This window comes from Rana temporaria, chromosome 3 (assembly GCF_905171775.1).
Source record: "Rana temporaria chromosome 3, aRanTem1.1, whole genome shotgun sequence".
NCBI classification, from domain to species: Eukaryota; Metazoa; Chordata; class Amphibia; order Anura; family Ranidae; genus Rana; species Rana temporaria.
In genome coordinates, this window is record NC_053491.1 from 303,903,226 (window position 1) to 303,926,775 (window position 23,550).

General features: G+C 46.6%; 1 protein-coding gene across 3 annotated transcripts in view; it reads left to right on the top strand.

Annotated features, from left to right (window-relative positions):
* The window catches only part of SKP1 (S-phase kinase associated protein 1), a 210,605-nt gene that overhangs the window by 160,136 nt on the left and 26,919 nt on the right, over positions 1-23,550 (top strand). For all 3 annotated transcript variants that reach the window (XM_040344780.1, XM_040344779.1, XM_040344778.1), the window contains exons 4-5: positions 14,645-14,788; positions 14,914-15,054. In XM_040344780.1, the coding sequence (XP_040200714.1) occupies positions 14,645-14,788; positions 14,914-15,054 (285 nt within the window). The remainder of the gene's footprint in view (positions 1-14,644; positions 14,789-14,913; positions 15,055-23,550) is intronic.

Below are 23,550 nucleotides of genomic sequence, written 5' to 3' on the forward strand. Positions count from 1 at the left end.
GAAAGAGGATAAAAAAAAATCTAAAAACATAGCAACAAATAAGAGAAGATAATTTTTCCTATTGGTTAAAATAAAAAACGGCGAAGTTCAAAACGTTCGGACAACGCTGTATGCAATACGCGCGACAAACGCCGGAAAGAAAACACTCAAACGCTACGCTCAGGTGTTAATGCAGCCTTTGGGTTCAGCTTACGGCCCTGTCTTTTGTTTTCAGATTAGAGACTAGCGGAAGATCCTTATGTCAGGAGGTTTCTTTCAGCCAGATCTACACAGGCACCAAGGTCCATCAAACATATTCCTCCCATGGGGATCTGTCGTTGGCTCCTTTGAGCGTTTGCATGAGGCTTCCCTGAAATAAATTTCATTCCTTTTGGCCATTACGTCAGGAAGAAGGATTTGTGATCTGCAGTCTTTCCTGTAAAGACCCCTTCCTGAGGATCCTAGAGGAGATGGTAGTGATTAGGCCTGATCATTTCTAATTGCCCAAAGTATCTTCAAACTTTCATAGGTCCCAGGAGGTAGTCCTGCCTAGTTTCTGTACCTCTCCCAAGAATGTGGAAGGTTTAGTCTTTTAGACATCAAGAGATGTCTTCTGCTTTACCTAGAGAAATCCAGTGGTTTTAGGAGTTCCTCCCAGCTGTTGGTGGTGTTCAGTGGCCCCAAGAAGGGGTCCAAGGCGTCTAAAAGCTCTATTGCTTGGAGGTTTAGGAAGCATTTGTGAAGCTACAAGCGTCAGGTCGCATCCCTCCTAGATTTAATGCTCATTCAACGAGATCCATGGCCAGACATAGGCAGAAAGAGCGGGGGGCATCATGGGAAGAAATTTCTAAAGCTGCCATCTGGTCCTCCTCTCATGCATTTGTAAAACATTGGAGTTCAGATGCTTTCCAGCCAGGACCTCTGATTTGGTAGGAAAGTGCTTCAGGCTTTTGTCCCCCCCCCCCCCCCCCCCTAAGGTATAGAATCTTGCTTATCCTCTCAAGTATCTGTCCTGGAAGGTGAGGGAAAACCCCCGTTGGACGTAACGGTATTTCCAGGAACCTTCCAGGACGGCATCTATATTCACACCCTATTCTACTTTTCACTGGTCAACCTTCTTTACCTGGTGGTGGTGTTTTTTATGTTTCTATTTTTTTTCTCTGCCGAGTGCACTTTTGGTGGAGGTTTACTTGATCTTCTAAACTGAGGATCAGAGAAAAGGGAGGGGCCTTTTAAATTGTATCTGATTTTGTTTCCTGTAGAGGGTGGAGCCAATCATCTCTCAAGTAGCTGCCCTGAAAATACTGTTACCGGTAAGTCTAACAGGGTTTTTAATTTTTTTTAATTGTTGGTCTTTTGTTTTTTGTTTTTTTGTAATTGACAATTTTTATTGGATGTCAACATACATCATACAATGGTTTAAAACATAAACGAAAGAGAATAAAGAAATAAAAGGGAATTGGTCACCAGCAGCTCTGGAATGGGCACGGAGGTCTACGTTATTACAAAAATAACACACAGAACCACAGACATGGATCAACAAGGAACAGCACTGGTATCAGACAGAGGTAGCGCTAAAGTAATTACAGCACAGGCTTCTCTCACAAAAAGACCATCAATAGGGTCCGTGATTTACATTTGCGTGTCCCACTATTCCAAAAATAAAATAAGAAAAGTAATAAGAGGGAGGGGGAGGATAAGAGCAAGGAAAGGGTATAAGAAAGTCCCAAACGGAAGGACGCGTCCCTCCTGGTCTTCAAGTGATCATGTTGTACAGAACAGGGGGGGTCTCATGAGATCATGGGGGGTCTATTGGTTGATGCCATGGTTCCCACGTTGCTGAATGTCGGACCACCCGGTCCGCCAGCCTAGCTGTCATGGACTCCATGACCTCCACATCCTTCATTCTGGAATGAAGATCAGATAGAGACGGAGGGTTTTGTTTCCAGTAAAGTGCTACTAGACATCTGGCTGCTGTTAAAATTTGTGTGGCCAACTTTTTAGCTAGTGTGGAAAGTTTAGGAGGGGGAGGCACAGTAAATAGAACTTAGGAGAGAGAGGGATATCTACCTCGAACAGCCAGTGAAGCAGTCCCTGGACCGAATGCCAATAGGGCTGGAGGAATGGGCAGCTCCAGTAAACATGAAGTAGCATGTCCCGGTCCTGGAGACCTCTTCAGCAGCAATCCGAGGCCGATGGAAAAATGGCATGCAGGCGTGACGGAGTCAGGTACCAGTGGAAGAGTACCTTGTATGTGTTCTTTGTAGAGAGTACACCTAGAACTCTTGGCTGTCCAAGACCATATGGTGGCCCATTGTTCAAGGGTTAGCTGCTCTCCAAGGTGTTCCTCCCATTTACACATATAGCTAGGTTTCCCCCGGGCGACCATATCATAGGAATTTAAAAGCTTATATATGTCCGAAGTAAGCCCTTTCTGTGTAGGTCCTGATAAGATTAAAGGTGTTGTAAAGGTTCGTCTTTTATTTTCTAAATAGGTTCCTTTTAAGCTAGTGCATTGTTGGTTCATTTACCTTTTTTCTTCGATTTCCCTTCTAAATGTTTTTTTTCTTTGTTTGAATTTCTCACTTCCTGTTTCTACTCGGCAAGCTTTCCACCATCATCTGAGCAGTGGAAAGTCATTTACAACAGCTTACTGAACACCATCCTAAGGAGGAACAGGAAGTGAGAAATTCAGACAAAGAAAAAGAAAAAAACATTTAGAAGGGAAATGGAAGCAAAACGTAAGTGAACCAACAATGCACTAGCTTAGAGTAACCTATTTGGAAAATAAAAAACCTTTACAACCCCTTTAAGAGTGTAAAGGGGGATGGCTTAGAGAATTGGAGGGTGGGGGTGATGGTAAGTGTCTGATTTGGAGGTAACCAAAAAGACGCTGCAGGGGAGTTCGTGTTTAGTCTTGAGTTCGTCGAAGGGCAACAAAGTCCTAAAAACTGGGTTCACCAGATTTCCATAATGAGAGATTCCTCTGCAGCCAGGGGGAAATCATCTGGGAAGTTACGCTGTCGGGTAGTTTAGGGTTGTAAAGAAAATCGGTTACCAAAGAGGCCTCAGATTGTAGGGGGGCGTTGCGATTTAGTTGTCTCCAAATAGTGCGTAAGAGGTTCATAGTATGTAGTAGGGCGGTGGAGGGGACATCACCATTAGTTTATCCGCAGTAAATTGTTTGGGTGGATGGGGGCTAGCCAAATTTTATCTGAGTCCAGCGATTTTAGGCCGGAAGGGTAACCCAGGAAGCTATAGCCCTCAGTTGTGCTGCATAATATTAGCGCTGGAGGTGTGGGAAGGCCAAACCCCCGTCCTTTCGGGAGGCACACATTATAGAGCGGGCTATTCAGTGCTGTTTATAATTCCACGTAAACTTTAGGAGGTCAGTCTGGAGCTTCCTAAGCTGGGCAGACAGGATAGGCATCGGGAGCATCATAAAGTGGTACAAGAGTTTAGGTAATGCGTTCATCTTGACCGAGGCAATGCGTCCAAACCAAGACATTGGGTAAATGTCTCCATTTGGTCAATAGGGATCGTATAGATGCAAATAGGGGTCTGAAGTAAGTTGGCATCATATAGAGATTCATATCGGGGAGTGAGGCATACCCCCAGATATTTAATGGCGTGGAACTTCCACATGTATTAAAAGTTTTCCGATAGGCGATGCACTTCCGCGGGGGGAGATTAAGTGGGAGGGCTTCCGATTTTAGCTGGATTAACCTTGTATCCCGATCGGGACCCATATTTCTCAAGAAGTTTGTGGAGGTTGGGGAGGGTGAAATGCGGGCGTGAGAACGTCATCTGCAAACAGATTTTTAATTTGAGACCTCTGACCATTACGCCACTGATGTTGGGGTCTCGTCTGATCTGGGCCGCCAGGGGTTTGATACACAGGGTGAAAAGCAATGGAGAAAGCGGACAACCTTGCCTAGTCCCATTCGAAAAAGGAAGGTTTTGCAAAAGGTTTTTTGATGGAGGCAGATGGAGTTGCGTATAAATGCCTAATCGCCCCAAGGAACGGCCCCCAGAAGCCCAGATATTCGAGGGTGGCAAACATAAAAGGCCAGCTAAACCCATCAAAGGCTTTCTCAGCATCTAAGCTGAGCAAGAGCGCCTCGTCTTTTTGTATATTGATGTCAATTAAGTTGACTCTTCTGGTGTCCCCCGCTTGGCGCCCAGGGACAAAGCCCACCTGATCCTTATGGATCAGGGAGGGGAGGATCTCATTCACTCGGAGGGATAATAATTTTGTAAAAATTTCCAGGTCCGAATTTAATAAAGCTTATGCGCCTGTAATTCACGCATAGCATATGGTCTTTATTGGGCTTGGTTATGAGCGTGAGGTGTGAGGTCTGCATGTCCCGTGGAATTACGTCATTGCCCATAAACCCATTGAACAGACGGACCATATGTGGGAGCAGGGTGGGTAGGAACGTTTTATAATACTCATACAGAAGGCCATCAGGGCCCGGGCCTTATTGTTTGGAAGAAGCATCAAAGTCTCTGAGATCTCCTCGTCGGTGATCGGGAAATTAAGGGAGTGTAAAGCCCCAGCCGGTAAAGTGGCCACCCCGCTGGTTGCGAGGTAGGTCCATAGGCGGTCAGTGTAAGTTGTTTCGGTCGGTAAATGCGGTATAGAGGGATTGTTGTAGAAGTCAGTAGTAGTCTCGGAGTAATTGGGCAATACATTTCGGGGTGGGAATGAAGGGTCCCGCAGGGCTTGGAGAGCCGAGGCATGAGTATATTTTCGGAGTTTACGCGCTAGTAGGGTATGGGCTTTGTTACCTTTATCATAGTATAACTGACGGAGCCTCTGAAGGGTCTTTTCAACCTTGCCTATGTCTATACTTTTAAGGACTGCCCGTATAATTTCTCTCAAGAGACGGATTGAAGACGAGGTCGTAAGTCTGGATTCTAAATCCTGTAGTCGCTGTGCCGTCTGTTGTCTCAACAGCTTGGAATTTTTCTTCCAGGCCGTGAAGACCGCTATACACTGGCCACGTATGACCGTTTTGTGTGCCTCCCAGAGGGTTCCCACAGAGATCTCCTGAGTATTGTTCTCTACAAATTACAGCTTTAAAGTGTTTTCAAACTCTGACCTATGTGCGAGATCCTTTAAGAGGAAGTTGTTGAGTCGCCAGTGGCAGCGTCTGACCCTAGAGGGATCCAATTTAAGTTTCAAGAGGATCGGAGCATGGTCCGTCCATGATATAGGCAGGATTTCTACATCAGTGATCGCCCGCAGGGAGGGGTCATTAAGAAAAAAGTAATATAGCCGCGCATGTGTGCGAAATGGGTGGGAATATTGACATTCCGTTGGATGTTCTACATGCCATGCGTCAAACAGGGCAAACTTACGGTGATCTGTCAGAATTGTTGGGATTGTCTAGCGAGGCGTGGGGGGGGGGGGGTTCTTAAGGGATGTCCTATACAGAGTAGGGGAGAATGGAAGATTGAAGCCCCCTTCTACGACTAAAAAGGAATGTGTGGTTCTAAATAGGCGATTGTGCACCTTACTCACATTTGGTGCATAAAAATTGCAGAAAGATATGTCAGATTGTTGCCATCTGCCACTAAGGTTCAGAAACCATCCGTGGGGGTTGGAGTAGGAGGAGGTGGGTGTTAATAGAGACCCTGTCTTTATCAAAATGGCCACCCCTGCTTTCTTTTTGGTATTGGAGGCCAAGAATTCCAGGGGAAAGAATTGCGACGCAAACGCCAGTGCCCGTCTTATTAAAGTGTGTTTCTTGTACAAAAATTACCTGTGCTCCAGAGTCCCTGAAACTTCTCAGTGCTAGTTGCCGTCTAAAGTTTGCGTTAAGCCCATTAACATTATGTGAGTAAACCTGCACCATGTTGGGGTTAAGATATAGGCAGGAGATAGTGGGAGGACATGCGTTGGTGTGTTATATACTTATTGAGTCCAGGGAGACCAGACTGGAGATCGGAAATGATGACCCTCACATACGGGTAAACACAGGAGCCCAGGAGAGAAGAGCCACAAAAGGGAGAAGGAGAAAAAAAACAGATAGGTTAACAAAACAAACAAGTCACAATTCACGTAGCAAGCAACAGTATACCGATAGTTCTAGGTTAACCCCAGCAACCAACAGGGGCGAGGGGGGTAAGCAATGATTAGGAAGGAACTTTTCAATCAATCAATTTAGGGGTCAGATGCCAAAGTCCAGCAGGAACCTATAACCTGGGACCTGCTATAAAAGAAAGCGGATAAAGCTTAAAAAAAGCTAGGGGGACAATACTAGTCACTGTAAGGAATAACTTGAGCCTAAACACGTGGGCTGTGTGTCAGTCACAGGATCGTCCACACCCAGGCTGGGTGTTGGAGCTATCATCCCAACGAGACAGCCCAGGCGCCAGAAATCAGGGCAGCCAGGAGGGACAGAGGTCGCCCTCCCACAAGGGAGGGGCGACAACCGTGGAAGGAGAACTAAAACATGGTAGCTATTACAAATACGAACTGCAACCTTGATGAACCATGTAAAAACAGTGTCCCTCCAGGTTGGGCCCACCACCTGTAAAATGGGGGAGAGAAAGAATAAATAAATATACTTAAGTAGCCAGGACAGTTTTCAGGCTGGGCGTTGTTTAGGGCTACTGCGAGGGGCATCAGGGGGGCGACCCCTCCTCTTAACAGAGAACCTTTGCCAGCTGGTCAAAGGAGGAGGAGTGGGGGATGATATCCAAGCTTGGGCGATCTGGGGATGGTCATAGTTTCACAGAAGAAACAAATGTCCTAAGGCAGTGGTCATCAACCCTGTCCTACAGGGCCCACTAACAGGCCAGGTTTGCAAGATAACTGAAATACATCACAGGTGATATCATTTGCTGCTCAGTGATTGCAGTATTCTAGACTGCATCTCCCCATGGTAATACATAAAACCTGGCCTGTTAGTGGGCCCTGTAGGGCAGGGTTGATGACCACTGTCCTAAGGCACTCGAGTGTCGCCGTCTTCCTGGCGTGTGTGGCCGTCGGGCTGAAGGGGAAGCCCCAACGATAAGCGATGGCGTTATCCTGCAGAGATTGAAGGATCTAGGTCGGAAGGAGCCAAGATAGGTCGGGAAAGAGCTGGATCGGGGCACCATCCATCAGGATAGGTTTGATCAGCTGAGCTTTGCGCATTATGTCCTCCTTTAAAGCAAACGAGTGCACTCTACAGATAACGTCCTTGTGTTTGGACGCTTGATCCTTGGGCTTCAAGGCTCTGTGGGCTTTGTCCATTTCAATGTGCATGGAGGACAGCACTCCAAGTAAATTGTTGAAGATGTGTCCACTAAGAGGTAAGGTTAAAAACTGTTTCTCTTGTGTTAATGGATGGACACAGCAGCATAGTCTTGACAATAGGGTATTGGCCTTCTATCACGAGAGGACTAGGCAGAAACATGTTAATGTGTTGATACAACTTTTAAAACTGTACAGTACCGCCCAGGAGGCGGTCCCTCTGGGTACAACCCCTCTCTCTCCCTGCATGCATGCAGCAGCCTGTTTTTTTTTTCTTCCTAGCATAGGAGAAGGACCTGGCTCCCTGGGGACCCATGGTCGGGTGATTTTTTAATACATTTTTTCCTATTTTTTATTTTTTTTTCTACTTGGATCCCGAGATCTACTATCAACTGCCGACTGGGCGACAGGCTGGATGGTCTAAATCCTTGTAGTCACCCCAGTTTCGGCCATCGAGCGTGTGCAGGCCTTTAGCTACGCGCTGGGTCGGCCACGACAGGCCCTGTTTGCTCCAGGTGTGGCCGGTGAGCTCCGCGGCACACAACGGGCTATAACTTACTGACTTCTTCACGTGTCGTGACGAATATGCGTAAGAGTCCAGTGTCCACTAAGAGGTACCGCAGGTGACGCTTGCGAACTCGCCACTTGTTTTTATGCCTGTTTTTATTGCATCCATGTGAGTACCATAATGTATGCCGTTTTTATTAAAAACGTTTAAACTATACTGCACTATTGGCGCTTTTTACCTCCCTGGGTGAGGGTCATTGTTGTCCATTGGTCGTGACTCCTAAGGGGGACTTTATCCACAGAGAGAGATTACAGTTCACTGGGACATACTACATTCTGAAACGACTGGAACATCGTTGGCTATAATATAAATGCTGTTACCTTACAGCAGTAAGGTAAGGGGACACCCTCATTAAAACTTTAAAAGGATATTGGAATTCCTTCTCTGCACCACCTTCACGCTGAATATTTCGGCATAAGCACCAGCACTTTATTGATTGTTTCTTTGATATTTGTATCTTCTAAACCGCATTCGTTTTTGCTGTTTTTCTGCATGGACACTGATGTAATCTCTTATTACCTATGTGTGTTTTAGTTTTGCTACTATATAGCAGTGCATGCTTCAATTTAATATCACTGAGCACTCTGTATTTTTGATTGGATGTCATTTGTATCACCAATATCATGTTCACATGTCAGTTATAGCAACTGTCTTTTCTTTAATTCATCTACCCTATCACACAGTGCAGCACTACGTATTTATTACAACAATTTTGGGTTTGATACACCTTCAGTGTTGCAGCAGTATTCCCTTCCTATCTTTCTCCTCCCCTCCTCTTTGGTAGTGCGGTAATATCCTATCCACTATTTACAGCACCTGCTTGGGTGGTGTGTCCTCTGAGGGGACCCCTCGGCACCTGTAGCGGCTAGGGGGGTAGGCAGTGTGCCTTGTCATGCATCCCTAAGGGTGTCAGGCACGTGGGTCAACATGGCGTCTGAAGTGGATGCTTCTTCCCCAGACATACCTGTGTTGGCAACTGGTGCCCCTGCACCTACTGTTTCTGTGGACGCTAGGTCGGCAGTCCTAGACACTTTTGTTGCCAGGGTGGAAGCAGTGTGCGGGCGTAAGGGGGGTAAAAAGCGCCCCCCCAACCATATTCCAGGGATAACTCTGACGCAGGCTTGGGCCCAGTTACTGCCCTGACCCTGGGTCTAATGTATCGGAGGATGCGGACTAGAGGTCGACCGATATATCGGCCGGCCGATATTCGGTCATTTTGGAGAAATCGGCATCGGCCGATTATTATCCAAATGTGGCCGATATTTAGCACATCTGGATCAGCAGTGTGTGGAGAAGGAAGGAGGAACATGGGGTTCCTCCTCCCTTCTCCACACTGTCCGCAGAGCAGCGCCGTGTGTGTGAAACAGAGAAGGGAGCTTCCACTAGCACGGTCTGAAGTCAGGGTGGACGGGACTCAGCTGTCCAACACCAGCCAATGGGATGAGATCATTGGCTGGATAGCTGCTGGGGCCTCCCCACCCCGGGTCCCGCCCACCTCCAACATCACAATGAATCTGAGCTCCTCTCTCTGCAGCACCATGTGAAATTATGGAGAGAGAGAGTGAGTTTCACACAGCTACATTAGGTGCTGTGAAACCTGCCATCTGCTAATGCCAACCAGCCAGTGTCATCCAGTGCCACCTGCCAATGCCATCCAGTGCCACCTGCCATTCAGTGCCACCTGCCAATGCCATCCAGTGCCACCTGCCAATGCCATCCAGTGCCACCTCTCAGTGCCACCTGCCAGTGCCAACCAGTGCCACCTGCCAGTGCCATCCAGTGCCACCTGCCAGTGCCATCCAGTGCCACCTGCCAGTGCCATCCAGTGCCACCTGCCAGTGCCAGTTAGTGCCACCTGCCAATCAGTACCAACCAGTGCCACCTGCTAGTGCCACCTGCCAATGCCATCCAGTGCCACCTGCCAGTGCTAACTATTGCCATCCAGTGCCACCTGCCAGTGCCAATTAGTGCCACCTGCCAGTGCCACATGCCAATCGGTGCCATCTGCTAGTGCCAATTGGTTCCATCCAGTGCCACCTGGCAGTGCCAATTGGTTCCATCCAGTCCCACCTGGCAGTGTCAATTGGTGCCACCTGCCCAAAAAAAATCGGCCTAAAATATCGTCCGCAAAAATCGGCATCATATATTTGCCATCGGCCGCCCCGATTTCTAAATATCGGCATCGGCCAGAGAAAAACCCATATCGGTCGACCTCTAATGCGGACCACGACCGTTCGGACAGTGAGGACGACTCCGTGTCCGGGCGCTGGTTGGAGCACTTATCACAGCGGTGCAGGATACTCTAAAATTGGAGGATAAGGCGGACGCGTCTAGAGAGGTCGGTCCCTTTCGGGTTCCGTAAACTACCCCGCACGAGAAGGTTTCCTTGTGTACCTTATCTTGATAAACTTCTATACAAGGAATGTGGACGGCCACAAAGGGCATTTTTGGTCCCCAAATGTATAGCGGTCTGCTACCCTTTTGAGGAAAGTTTCCTGAAGAAATGGACTTCTCCGATAGTGGACCCTCCCGTGTCCAGGTTAATTAAACGTGGTGACCACGCTTCCGTTGGAGGGGGGCTCCTGCTTTCAAGGACCCTGCGAAACAGAGGGCTGAGGCAGTGGCCCGCTCCCTGTTCACAGTGGTGGGGTCAGCAGTGCGTCCGGCTGTAGCCGGGGCCTTGATGTCTGTCTCACTGAATGGGAAAAAATGCTGCACCACAAGTTGAAGGGGCAACAGGCTCCCCCGGCCTGTGTGGAACTGGCCGACCAGTTGGTGCAGAGTCTGTTTGCGAGTCGGCCCTGGATTCGATTCCCTTGCTGTCCAGGGCCTTGGTCTCTGCGGTGGTACTGTGTTGCCTGATATGGCTGAAATGTTGGTCCGCGGATCAAGCCTCTAAGAAGGCCTTGCTTGATTTAAGGGTGAGAGGCTTTTTGGAGCCTCGCTGGATGACAACAAGGATGCTACGGGAGGTAAGAGTATTCTGCTCCTGCAAACCAAAAAGGGTAAGGAGCCACGTCGTAGGCATGGGCCACCCTCCTCCGCCCATAAGCATTTTTTTTGTCTGCCTGGAGCTGCATGTAAACGCTCCCAGGCCGATAAGGCGCCGGCTGAGGGACAAAAACGTCCCTGGTTTCGCAAGCCCAACAAACTTGCGACCACATGTAGGTCTGCCCCGCCCGACAGGTGGGGGGTCGTCTTTGCGCGTTCGCAGCTCGGTGGACTTCATGGCTCTCCGATCAGTGGGTTTTGGGAGGTTGTTTCCTCAGGGTACAAGATAGAATTTCACTCTTGTCCACCGATCAGATTCTTTCCCTTCAACCTTCGGCTTCTTTCGACTTGTCGGGATGCCCTGTTTGGGGCAGTGCAGGATCTGCTGGCACGCGGGGTTACTTGCATGTCCCCATATTTGTCAGACATCAGAGGTTTTTGCGGTTGGGGATGACCACTACCAATTTGTAGCTCTCCCTTTTGGCCTGACATCTGCACCAAGGGTTTTCACCAAGGTGCTCGCCCTGATTCTGACCCTGCTGAGACAGAGCGGAATCGCTATCGTGGGTTACCTGGACGACCTTCTGAGAGCTACTCCAGGATCAGAATTAGAAGAGGATGTGGCAATCGCCACTCAGACCCTTCAAGACTTTGGGTTTTGAACCTCCAGAAGTCGGTGCCGACTCAGCGCCTGGAATACCTAGGCTTGGTTCTAGACTACTTGGAGGTGAGTTTTTCTCCCTGTGGACAAATTGCAAACACTTTAGGCGGCAGTGAAGCTGCTGGCATCCCAAAAATGGTCCTCGCTGCGTTTTTTTGCATGCGAGTCCTGGGTCTCATGGTAGCCTCCTTTGAGGCAGTACCGTATGCTCAATTCCACACTCGTGTCCTACAGAAGGAGATCCTTTCCAAGTGGGGCAAATCTCCGTTGTCCCTGGATTGCCAGATCCGGGTGAGCCACCTAATCATGGCTTCCCTGGTCTGGTGGCTGAGATCTCCAGCCCTTCAGTCAGGAAAGTTGTTCCTCCCCTTTCACTGGACAGTAATCACGACGGACGCCAGCCTGACTGGCTGGGGGGTGGGTTGTCCAGTCGGCACAGGGTCACTGGACACCCCACCCTTGGCTGTCTTCTTTCAATGGCGCTTGGCGGCTCACTCACTGGAGTACATTTTGTACAGGGGGTTCGACATGTGGCCCCTCCGGTGCGACCGCTGCTTCCTCTTTGGGACTTGAATCTGGTCCTCTCGGTGCTTCAGAAACAGCCGTTTGAAAACAGATTCCTTTGTTGACGCTTTCTCAGAAAGCCTTTTTGGTGGCTATTACATCTGTCAGACGGGTTTCTGAGCTGGCGGCCTTATCTTGCAAGGCTCCTTATCTGGTCCTCCATAAGGATAAGGCGGTGCTGCGCCCGAACCTTCATTCCTTCCTAAGATCGTTTTGGCTTTTCATCTCAATGAGAACGTACTTCTGTCCTTGTGTCCTCGACCGTCTCACCTGAAGAAGGCTGTGTTGCATTCCTTGGACGTTGTCCGTGCGGGTGTACCTGTTTGCTACGGCTCCATTCCGGAGGTCAGATTCACGTTTTTTTTTTTTTCGGTGGCTGTCTCTTAAGAAGGGTCTGGCGCTCTCGTCGACCACCATCTCTAGGTGGATCAGACAGATCCTGATTCAGGCTTATGCCCTGCATGGGCGGGCGCCTCCCTTACCTGTCACGGCGCATTCAACCAGGGCAATTGGTGCTTCCTCAGCTTTCCAACATCAGGCTTCTGTTTCTCAGGTGTGTAAGGCCGCGACCTGGTCGTCCGTTCACACCTTCACTAAATTTTACAAGGTTGGTGTGAGTGCATCTTCGGATTCTTGCTTCGGCCACAAGGTTTTGCAGGCGGCTGTTTGAGGTTGCAACTCCTCCATTGAGGAGCTCTGGTTTTGTTTGGGGTGAAGTGTTGTTTTTTTTTTTTTTTTTTTTTTTTTTTTGCCGTTCCCTCCCCTCGTTTGTTTGTTTTTTTACACTGCTTGGGGACATCCCTATTGTCAAGACCAGGGGTCTCCAAGCTGCGGCCCCTTGCTAGCCCTTATCTGGCCCTTGGGCAACTATTCCTCCCACTCATACGAGGCACTATTCCTTCCACTGACACCAATAGCAGGGCATACTTCCTCCCACTGACACCAATAGCAGGGCATACTTCCTCCCAGTAATACCAATGATGGGGCACTATTCCTCCCAGTAATACCAATGATGGGGCACTATTCCTCCCAGTAACGCCAAGGATGGGGCACTATTCCTCCCAGTAACGCCAAGGATGGGGCACTATTCCTCCCAGTAACGCCAAGGATGGGGCACTATTCCTCCCAGTAACGCCAAGGATGGGGCACTATTCCTCCCAGTAACGCCAAGGATGGGGCACTATTCCTCCCAGTAACGCCAAGGATGGGGCACTATTCCTCCCAGTAACGCCAAGGATGGGGCACTATTCCTCCCAGTAACGCCAAGGATGGGGCACTATTCCTCCCAGTAACGCCAAGGATGGGGCACTATTCCTCCCAGTAACGCCAAGGATGGGGCACTATTCCTCCCAGTAACGCCAAGGATGGGGCACTATTCCTCCCAGTAACGCCAAGGATGGGGCACTATTCCTCCCAGTATCGCCAAGGATGGGGCACTATTCCTCCCAGTAACGCCAAGGATGGGGCACTATTGCTATTGCTGACCACTAACCCTGAGGCAATGCTTATTCTCACTGATGCTGGGCCGAGACATTTTCTACCCTCACTGGCCACAGTGTGGCCTTCCTAAAGTCTAAAAAACAGTAAACTGGCCCTTTTGTTTAAAGTTTGGAGACCCCTGGTCAAGATTATGCTGCTGTCCGTCCATGAACACAAGAGAAAATAGGATTTTTGTACTCACCAGGAAAATAATTTCTCTGTAGTTTATGGATGGACACAGCACCCACCCCTCCTTTTTTTTTATGTTTGTACTGTTTTTTGACGAACGGAGGCTTCTGCATGCAGGGAGAGGGGTTGTACCCTGAGGGACCGCCTCCTGGGCGGTACTGTACAGTTTTATTAGTTGTATTAACACTAACATGTTTCTGCCTGGTCCTCTCCTAATAGAAGGCTAATACCCTATTGTCAAGACTATGCTGCGGTGTCCGTCCATGAACTACAGAGAGAAGGATTTTACGGTGAGTATAAAAATCCTATTTTTGCTCATCTTAGACCCAACAAGCATTTTACTCTTTCAATGCGGACATGGCTCCACTTAAAGGAGTTCTCCAAGCTAAAACTTTTAACCCCCGCTGTGCCCGGGCTGTAAAACTATACAAAATAAACTTTCACTTGCCTGCCTACGATCCCCCGTTGTTCCGATATCGCCGTCCCGGTCTGTTCCACTTCCTGCGAGTCGGTGACTCACAGTGCGCTCAGCCTATCAGCGGCCGCAGCAATGTCCCGTCGCGGCCGCTGATGGGACCGGAGAACGGGACGGCGATATCGGAACAACGGGGGATCGTAGGCAGGTAAGTGAAAGTTTATTTTGTATAGTTTTACAGCCCGGGCACAGCGGGGGTTAAAAGTTTTAGCTTGGAGAACTCCTTTAAGGGACCATTTTTTCCCCTCCTGGCTAGAGGAAATCCTTGTGCATCTTGATCCACTCATGCAAAAAAGTTCACGCACACAGGCACTGTGCTGAAATGTAAACTGAGGTGCACAAGTGAAGCTCAGTGTTCTACAGAAGCCTTCTACAGAAGCCTTCGACCATGGAAAGTTCAACTTCAGTTCTGAGGTGCATGCTTTCCAGTTTTCACAGTATTCGTCGGCAGAAAGTATTTGTCTACTCTTCTAATTTTGTACCATTTTCTAGGTTATACAGTGGTGTACTCATCACAAAGATGACCCCCCTCCGCCTGAGGATGATGAAAATAAGGAAAAGAGAACAGATGATATTCCTGTATGGGACCAAGAGTTTCTTAAAGTTGACCAAGGAACACTCTTTGAACTTATTCTGGTGAGTATGGTGTACGTTTACTAGGTTATTTGTTATGTGTTGGGCCAGAGCGTTCTCGCTTCATATGGCACATGGTGTGTGGCTATAGCATTATGATTATATTAATTTGTAGACTCCATCTCTAGGCGGCCAACTATTTGGATATCAAAGGATTGCTTGATGTTACCTGCAAAACGGTGGCTAACATGATTAAAGGCAAAACGCCAGAAGAAATCAGGAAGACATTCAACATAAAAAATGACTTTACTGAAGAGGAAGAGGCACAAGTAAGATTGATTAATTTTTTGTTCAACTAAATATAGTGGGCATTGTGAGGATATGCAGGGCCAGACCACTGCCCTTCTCACAGACTGAGTGATTGTCACTGGGTTAAATTTAATTAACAATTAACCCTTTAAACTGCCACCTACATTACTGAAAAGCAGGAAAATTTCACAAGCTTAACAATCGTGGGGAAAAAAAAATAATCTCTGCACATGCTGTCACCGGAGACTGGTATATTCAGAAAGTTATACTACAGTGGAGCTCTTCAAGAGACCGGAATTTGTTTAGTTTGATATTAGATATAGTTTTAACACTTTTCAAAATATATAAAGCTTAAAATGTGAATTGAGAAATAGGCCTAATCCCAAATCGGAGTGGTGAACACACATCCATTATCACTGCCAACACTAATTGCAACAGTTGCTACCTAAACACAGGCTTTAAAAAAAAAAAATGGTAAAAAAACAAAATGGTCAAATTAAACCAAGGCAGCGCTTATACATGTAGTTCTTAACAGAACATATGCAATTTGATCATTCAATGTCCATACTGTGAGATCCATATACAAAATTGTAGAGGAATGTGATAAATTATAAAGGCAGCAACAAGTCCTTTAGGTCCCTTAAAGTGGAGGTTCACCCGGAAATAGCATTTTTTAACCTTGGATTCCTGCTCATTTTGTCTAGGGGAATCGGCTAGTTTTAAAATCGAAGCTGTACTTACCGTTGTAGAGAGCGATCTTCTCCGCCGCTTCCGGGTATGGGCTGCGGGACTGGGCGTTCCTATTTTGATTGACAGGCTTCCGACGGTCGCATCCATCACGTCACGATTTTCGGAAAGTAGAAGAATGTCAATCAAAATGGGAACGCCCAGTCCCGAAGACCATACCCGGAAGCGGCGGAGAAGATCGCTCTCTACAACGGTAAGTACAGCTTCGATTTTAAAATAACTAGCCCATTACCCTAGACAAAATGAGCATCAATCTAAGGGTAAAAAAAAATTTATGGGTGAACTCCCGCTTTATGATGAAAATCCTGCTGACACCAGAAGATATCACCTTTACACGTGCACTGAGAGGGGGGTGTCGATAGGAACCCCCTCTTGGGTAAACTCTTACCAGAAAGCACTTAATTTCAGCATATATATGTCACTGGTTAAAGGGCGATCTCCACGGGTGTTTCCGCTCCTTGCTCTATCTTAACCAGCCACTCTGATTAATCAGTGATTTCAATAAAAAAAAGGGAACGGACCCTCCAGATGATGAATGACAAAACTCGTCAAAGCACCCTCAGATGTTGAATGAAAAGTAATAGAGGAGAAATCTTCCAATGGGGACATTGGTTCATGTGGCCAAGTGGTCCCCAAGGAATTCCCTTAATTTACAGTAATTTCCTCTCACTTCCTGTTTGGCTATGGGACAGGAAGTGAAGAGAAATATCCGAAATGGGACAGATGGCGAAAAAAAAAATCTGACAGGTCATAACCTTTCCATCTAAATTGAAAAAAAAAAAAAAGAAACTGTTTCATACTTAATGTAATTTTCTTTTCCTGGTGCATATCCATTGCAGCATACTAGTACAACAGTACTAGTACAAATGAATGGAATGCTAGTGCATTACCAAGTAGCTGTATGTACGTTACCGACTTATCTGTTGTCATTCAGCCAGATCACCCGATCGTTTTGAGGGTGGGTTCCTGCTGTAGTTGCCTCTATTATATGTGTCCATAGTTGTAGAATCTGTGGCAAGAAGTCCTAGCAGGACTCACGATTATGGATGCCTGGATAAGTTTTACTCCTCCGTCCTACTTCGTAATGCTCCTCAACGTCCCGGAGCTCAGCCGCCGCTGGAAACCCCTCCGTTCCCCGCACACACGGGGGACGTCACGTGAGTGCGCCGGGTGATGACGTCAACGCGTTTCGCTTGGCTCAGTAGCATAGCTTCATCTGGACGTTGCTGACCACCAGCCGCAGTGCCCATATATGCGCACCTTACAGCTGGGGATTATCACCAGGGGGAGAAGATGAGTAATTAATGGGAGAACAAATAAAGTCCTGTTTTGAGTTACTGGAATACTCTTAAGTTCACTATTGTAGTAGACCCGTTTGAAAAAAGGAAATCTATAAAAGAAAGTAGCAATTCACCAAGTTTTAAGGCAGTCCCTGCTAATTCCAACGGTGCTACTATACCAATAAACCGACCACTTATGATCTGTTCATTCAAAGGACTGGACAATGGGGGATACATTTCATACTGGCAGTATGGGAGAACATAGGGATAAAAGACACAAGGAGATGACATGAAGGAATGACACTTGGGTAAGGACATGAATGTTGCCCACTTAAAGCACTGAGACTTAATAAACGTTCAGAAAAGGACATTAATTAAGGGGAAGTAACACAGCACATTAGTTGTGACCAATGATGAGACAAAGAATAATAAATTCAAGGATTATTCTGTTAGGGGTTTGATAGTGAAAAAGGAAGAGCGAGAATACAAGTATAATTGGGCGAAAATATTTTTTATTTTATTTTTTGAAAAAAAATAAATTATATTTTTTTTTGTTTTTTTTTTATTTATTTTTATTTTTGTTTTTATTTTTATATTGTATTTTTTCTTTAATTTTATTTATATTTGTTGTCATTAAACAAAATAAAAAAATAATAGTGATTGAAGGAGAGACTAGAGGGAATACTAGATTTACAAGTATGTGCAGTAGGGATGATGACTACTGTCAGATGTGGAATCATAGGAAGTAGAAAAGTACATCTAATTTATCAGGGAATTTTTGATGGGTGCCCAGAGATTGGAATTACAACAGAGCCAAGTCAGGGGTCCAAGAAGACCTGCAAGTTTAATTCAGTGTTAAGGCCTACAGGCACTAGGGATTTTAAACGATACACCCACCATTTCTCCTTTTGTAGGAGGATGCGGTCAAAATCACCCCTTCTGTTCGGTAACTTTAGGGCATAGATGCCCTTCACAGTTAGTCCCCTTGAGCTCCTGTCATGGCACTGGAGCTCAAGGGGACTAACTGTGAAGGGCATCTATGCCCTAGTTACCGAACAGAAGGGGACCCCTGACTTGGCTCTGTTGTAATTCCAATCCCTGGGCACCCATCAAAAATTCCCTGATAAATTAGATGTACTTTTCTACTTCCTATGATTCCACATCTGACAGTAGTTATCCCTACTGCACATACTTGTAAATCTAGTATTCTTCCCTCTAGTCTCTCCTTCAATCACTATTATTTATTATTATTATTTTAATGACAACAAATATAAATATAAATAAAATTAAATAAAAAATACAATATAAAAATAAAAACACTAAAAATAAACAATAAAACACAAACTAATATATATATAAAAAAAAAATATTTCACCCAATTATACTTGTATTCACGCTCTTCCTTTTTCACTAACAAACCCCTAACGGAATAATCCTTGAATTTAATTATTATCTTTGTCTCATCATTGAGTCACAACTAATGTGCTGTGTTACTTCCCCTTAATTAATGTCCTTTTCTGAATGTTACTCAGTGCTTTAAGTGGGCAACATTCATGTCCTTACCCAAGTGTCATTCCTTCATGTCATCTCCTTGTGTCGCTTCATCCCTATGTTCTCCCATACCGCAGTATGAAATGTTTCCCCCATTGTCCAGTCCTTTTGAATGAACAAATCATAAGTGGTCGGTTTATTGGTTATAGTAGCAACCGTGGTGGAATTAGCAGGGACTCTGCCTTAAACTTGGCGAATTGCTACTTTCTTTTATAGATTTCCCTTTTTCAAACGGGTCTACTACAATAGTGAACTTAGAAGAATTTCCGTAAACAGAGTATTCCAGTAACTCTCACAACGGGACTTTATTTGTTCTCAATTAATTACTCATCATCTCCCCCTGGTGTGATAATCACCAGCTGTATAATGTGAGCATATATGGGCACTTGCGGCTGGGTGGTCAGCAACATCCAGATGAAGCTTACGCTACTGAGCCAAGCGAAACGCAGTTGACGTCATCACCCGGCGCAACCAGTCACGTGACGTCCCCCGTCTGTGCGGGGAACGGAGGTGTTTTTACCAGCGGCTGAGCTCTGGGACGTTGAGCATTACAAAGTAGGACGGAGGAGTAAAACTTATCCAGGCATCCATAATCGTGAGGTATATCCTGCTAGGACTTCTTGCCACTGATTCTCCAACTATGGACATCAATAGAGGCAACTACAGCAGGAATCCACCCACAATCAAATGATCGGGTGATCTGGCTGAATGACAACAGATAAGAAGTCTGTAACGTACATACAGCTACTTGGGAATGCACTAGCATTCCATTCATTTGCACTAGTACTGTTGTGGCTTAATTGTGCTTAAGCAACCACTTTCAGAAACTAAACATAGCAAATTGCTTTCATTAACGTTTAGCCCATGAAATACCGTCTCCATCATCATTAAATAGATCTGTTGCTGCATGGCTAATTAACCCAAGCTGACTAACTCCTCCTGCTTGATACCTACTAACAGATCCACATGGACCCTGCATAATTGATCTGACTAACATTCCTAATTTACCATCATTGCATGATCCTACTGATTGAAAAACTTCTCAAGCATCTGCACTTTAGGACCAAACCTTTTATGTGGCCTCTTTTTTGAGTACTCTTATGGCCCAATTTTTTTTTCTCTGCATCCATGAAGATAAACGAATATTACTGGTCTGTAGACATATCCCTCAGCTTCCTGCCCTCTCCCCCCCCCCCCCCCCCCCCCCCCCCCCCCCCCCCCCCCCCCCCCCCCCCCCCCCCCCCCCCCCCCCCCCCCCCCCCCCCCCCCCCCCCACACACACACACTGTATCCAGCCACTTCCAACCAGCACCCATTTGGCCTTAGTTTAATAGGGGCAATCAGGATTATATATCACTATATTTTTATTATAATCACCCTGATACATACATTGCCCCCATATATTACTAGCCAACCCATGTATCACATGTCGTGCAGGCTAATTGTGGCTGAATACATACACGTCCGGACTTGTGTCAATGAGTTTTGTGTTATCCATTGTTGGTCCTGTTTGTCATATTGTTTTTGGTAATAAATTTTTTCACATATGATTAACATTTTCATATAGTTCATCAACTACTGTACTTTTTACATACTTTTTGATTACTATTAATTAATAAATACCTTTTGTATCAGAATATCCTCTTGATCAAATTATTGTTGCTAATAGTAACCCCTTTAGGCCACTCCCCCCCCCCCTTTCCCCTGTCCTACCTTTTTAAGCTATGAATATCTGGCTACAGCAACAGAACCCATTAGGGTACATAAAAAAGGTGATGAGCGCTAAAGTATAGGTGTATAACACAGTGGCTGTAGGCCAACACACTAAGACTAATAGTGAAAAGATGGGTTAGGAGACGCCCCAAAGCGTGGGGGTGACTGGACCCACTGGAAGCAAACAACTCATAAAAAATATTAAAAACATCGTAATAAAGTCTATAGGTGATATAACAGATGAATAATCTTGAAAGAGATATCCGATATAAGGATCATCTGTACAGGTGAATGCAATCCGATAACTTGTCTCCTATTGCCCTTACCTTAAACCAGTGGTATATGCGCAAAGGGCAAAGGTGTTCTCCTCCTATTGGATCAGCGCCGCAACTCCTGGATCAGCTCCAATAGTCCTGGAGGGTTGGAGGTCCTGGGATCCGTGTATCCGTGGTGCCAGGGATGGAGCCAAGGGATAGCCAAAGGATGCAATAAAAAGGTATGCCACAATGGTGAAGTAAGTTGTGACCAGTAAAAAGTTTATTCAAAAAATATGTTCCAAACGATATTTAAAAGGAATTTAAAAACTTGTGAATTCGCGCTACAGCGTGGGACGCGGCTTGACTGTCAGCCGACTTACTTCCGTTGGCCTCCGGCTGCTTGCATAGGTCTCACTTCCTACGCCGTTACGTCACCTGAAGAAGTCACGGATCCCAGGACCTCCAACCCTCCAGGACTATTGGAGCTGATCCAGGAGTTGCGGCGCTGATCCAATAGGAGGAGAACACCTTTGCCCTTTGCGCATATACCACTGGTTTAAGGTAAGGGCAATAGGAGACAAGTTATCGGATTGCATTCACCTGTACAGATGATCCTTATATCGGATATCTCTTTCAAGATTATCCATCTGTCATATCACCTATAGACTTTATTACATGTTTTTTAATATTTGTTTATGAGTTTGCTTTCAGTGGGTCAGTCACCCCCACGCTTTGGGCTCTCCTAACCCATCTTTTCACTATTAGTCTTAGTGTGTTGGCCTACAGCCAACTGTGTTATACACCTATACTTTAGCGCTCGTCACCTTTTTTATTTACCTCGTCATTGGTTTTGTGCACCTATAGATACAGCAGCTTTAGTATTCACTTTTTCACTCGATATTCAATAGTCTTGATTCACTATTTATATATCATTCACTTGGTTACACTTTCAACACTCGCAGTAGCGCAATAGACCATTCCACTTATATTCCATTAGGGTACATGATCGATTATGGGTTTTGACAATTTCTTACCCATATATTAGTTGTGATCTTGCGCATCCCCTTTCCCCACCGTCCCCTATATCTGATTATATCCCAGGTGCGCCTGGAAGACGGCTTCCCTCCTACCTTTTTTTTGTATGGCTTGATGCCATTGAGACCGTCCGTCCTCCCCGCTCGCCAGTGGTAGCGTTCGGGCTCCCCTTTCCTCCTTGGTGCTCAGAGAGAGCCAGTGAAGCGTTCGGTGGCACGGAATGGCGGTCACGCACGATCCGCCGCCTTTTTGCCAGGATGAAGGCGGTCGCCGGGGGCGCGTCCGCAGGAGGAAGGGGTAGGATGGAGGCTGGGGCCTAATTCCGCTTTCAGTTCGGCACAGCGGCGCTATAGGAGTCCGGAAGCGTGCTGTAAGCCACGGTGAAGCGCTGTTGTCTGCTATGGAGGAAGCAGAAGTTTCAGCGGTGGGGACGGGCATAGGCACCAGCAAGACCCCGGCGGGAGGCAGCAATGGAAGTCTGCGCTTTTCCCTAAGGGTAATCTGTTTTTTTTTGTTTTTTTTCACTCAGTCTCCTTTTCTTTCCCCCCTAGTGGCATGGGGGCCTGTCTGGGCACTGGAATGGGCCCACTTTTCTTTCCTAGTGCACCTAGGTGGGGGGTCCGCCTACTGGGACGAGGTCTCATTAGGGATTCCCCTGTTTTCTTTCTTCTCCCCAGGTCAAGACTGACACAAAAAAGTGTCCTTCATGTAGGACTAAGATGGGCGAGAGTTGGAAGAAGGCTCTATGCAGTGCATGTATTGCTTCTTTAGTTAGGGAGGAATCGGCCTCGGTACGGGAAAAGATGGTTACCTCCGTAAAGAAAGCTATTTGCCACGATTCAGACTTTTCGTGACTCATTAGTTTCCCCTTCCACTACCCAGGCCTCCACTTCTCAGTCCTCTCAGGACCCGGTGGCTTTACCAGTTTTGGACCCCTTAGCTGAGGAGCCGGGGATCAGGGAATGTCACTAGTGCCTTCTAGTGAGGGGTCAGAGGAGTCAAAGGACGAGACAGTTATATCCCCTTCAAAGTTTAAGTTGTCCCTGGAGGAGGTGGATGGTTTACTTAGGGCCATTTATGCTACGCTGGGCCTTAATGAGGAGATTAAGGATTTAAGTCTACATGATCGTATGTATGCAGGCCTGAGTGAGCCGGTTCACTCAGTTATTTCTCATGCCATAACTAAGGAGTGGCAGGGTCCAGAGAAAAAAAAGTTTTTCTCAAAAGCTCATAAAAAAATGTTTTCCTTTTTGAGGAGGATCCTGCAGCGGTGTGGAATAAGGTCCCCAAGCTGGATGCGGCTTTTTCCCAAGTGTCCAGGTCTACGGATCTGTCTTTTGAGGACATGGGGGTACTAAAAGACCCTATGAACAAACGCATGGATCTCCTTCTCAAAAGGTCATGGCAATCGATCATGAATAATTTAAAACCCGCTATGGCCACAACGTGTGTTGCTAGAAATTTGGAGTTTTGGACTAACCAGTTAAAATCCCATATTGTAGCGGACTCACCTAAACAAGAGATTCTAGACTTTCTCCACGTTGTCCTCGGCAGTAGCTTATATAGCGGATGCTTCGCAGCAAGCAATTAAGATGTCGGCTAGGTCCGCAGCTTTAACTAATACTGCTAGGAGGGCATTGTGGTTAAAGACCTGGCCTGGTGATACAGCTTCAAAAAACAAACTCTGTGGGATTCCTTTTTCGGGGGGACCTCCTTTATGGGCCGGAGCTAGAGAACATCCTAGACAGGATTGCCAATTGGAAGAAGTCCTTTCAATTAAGAGCAGCAACCCCTAGGCGTTTTTTTTCGACCGCCAAAGGTCAAGAGGGAGGCAGAAGAAATTGGACAGCGCAGAAGGTTAAGGGAAAGGGGGAATCCTTTTCTTCCACCTGCGCAACCCGAGAGAAGTCCCAAGACGCAGACGTACGGGTGG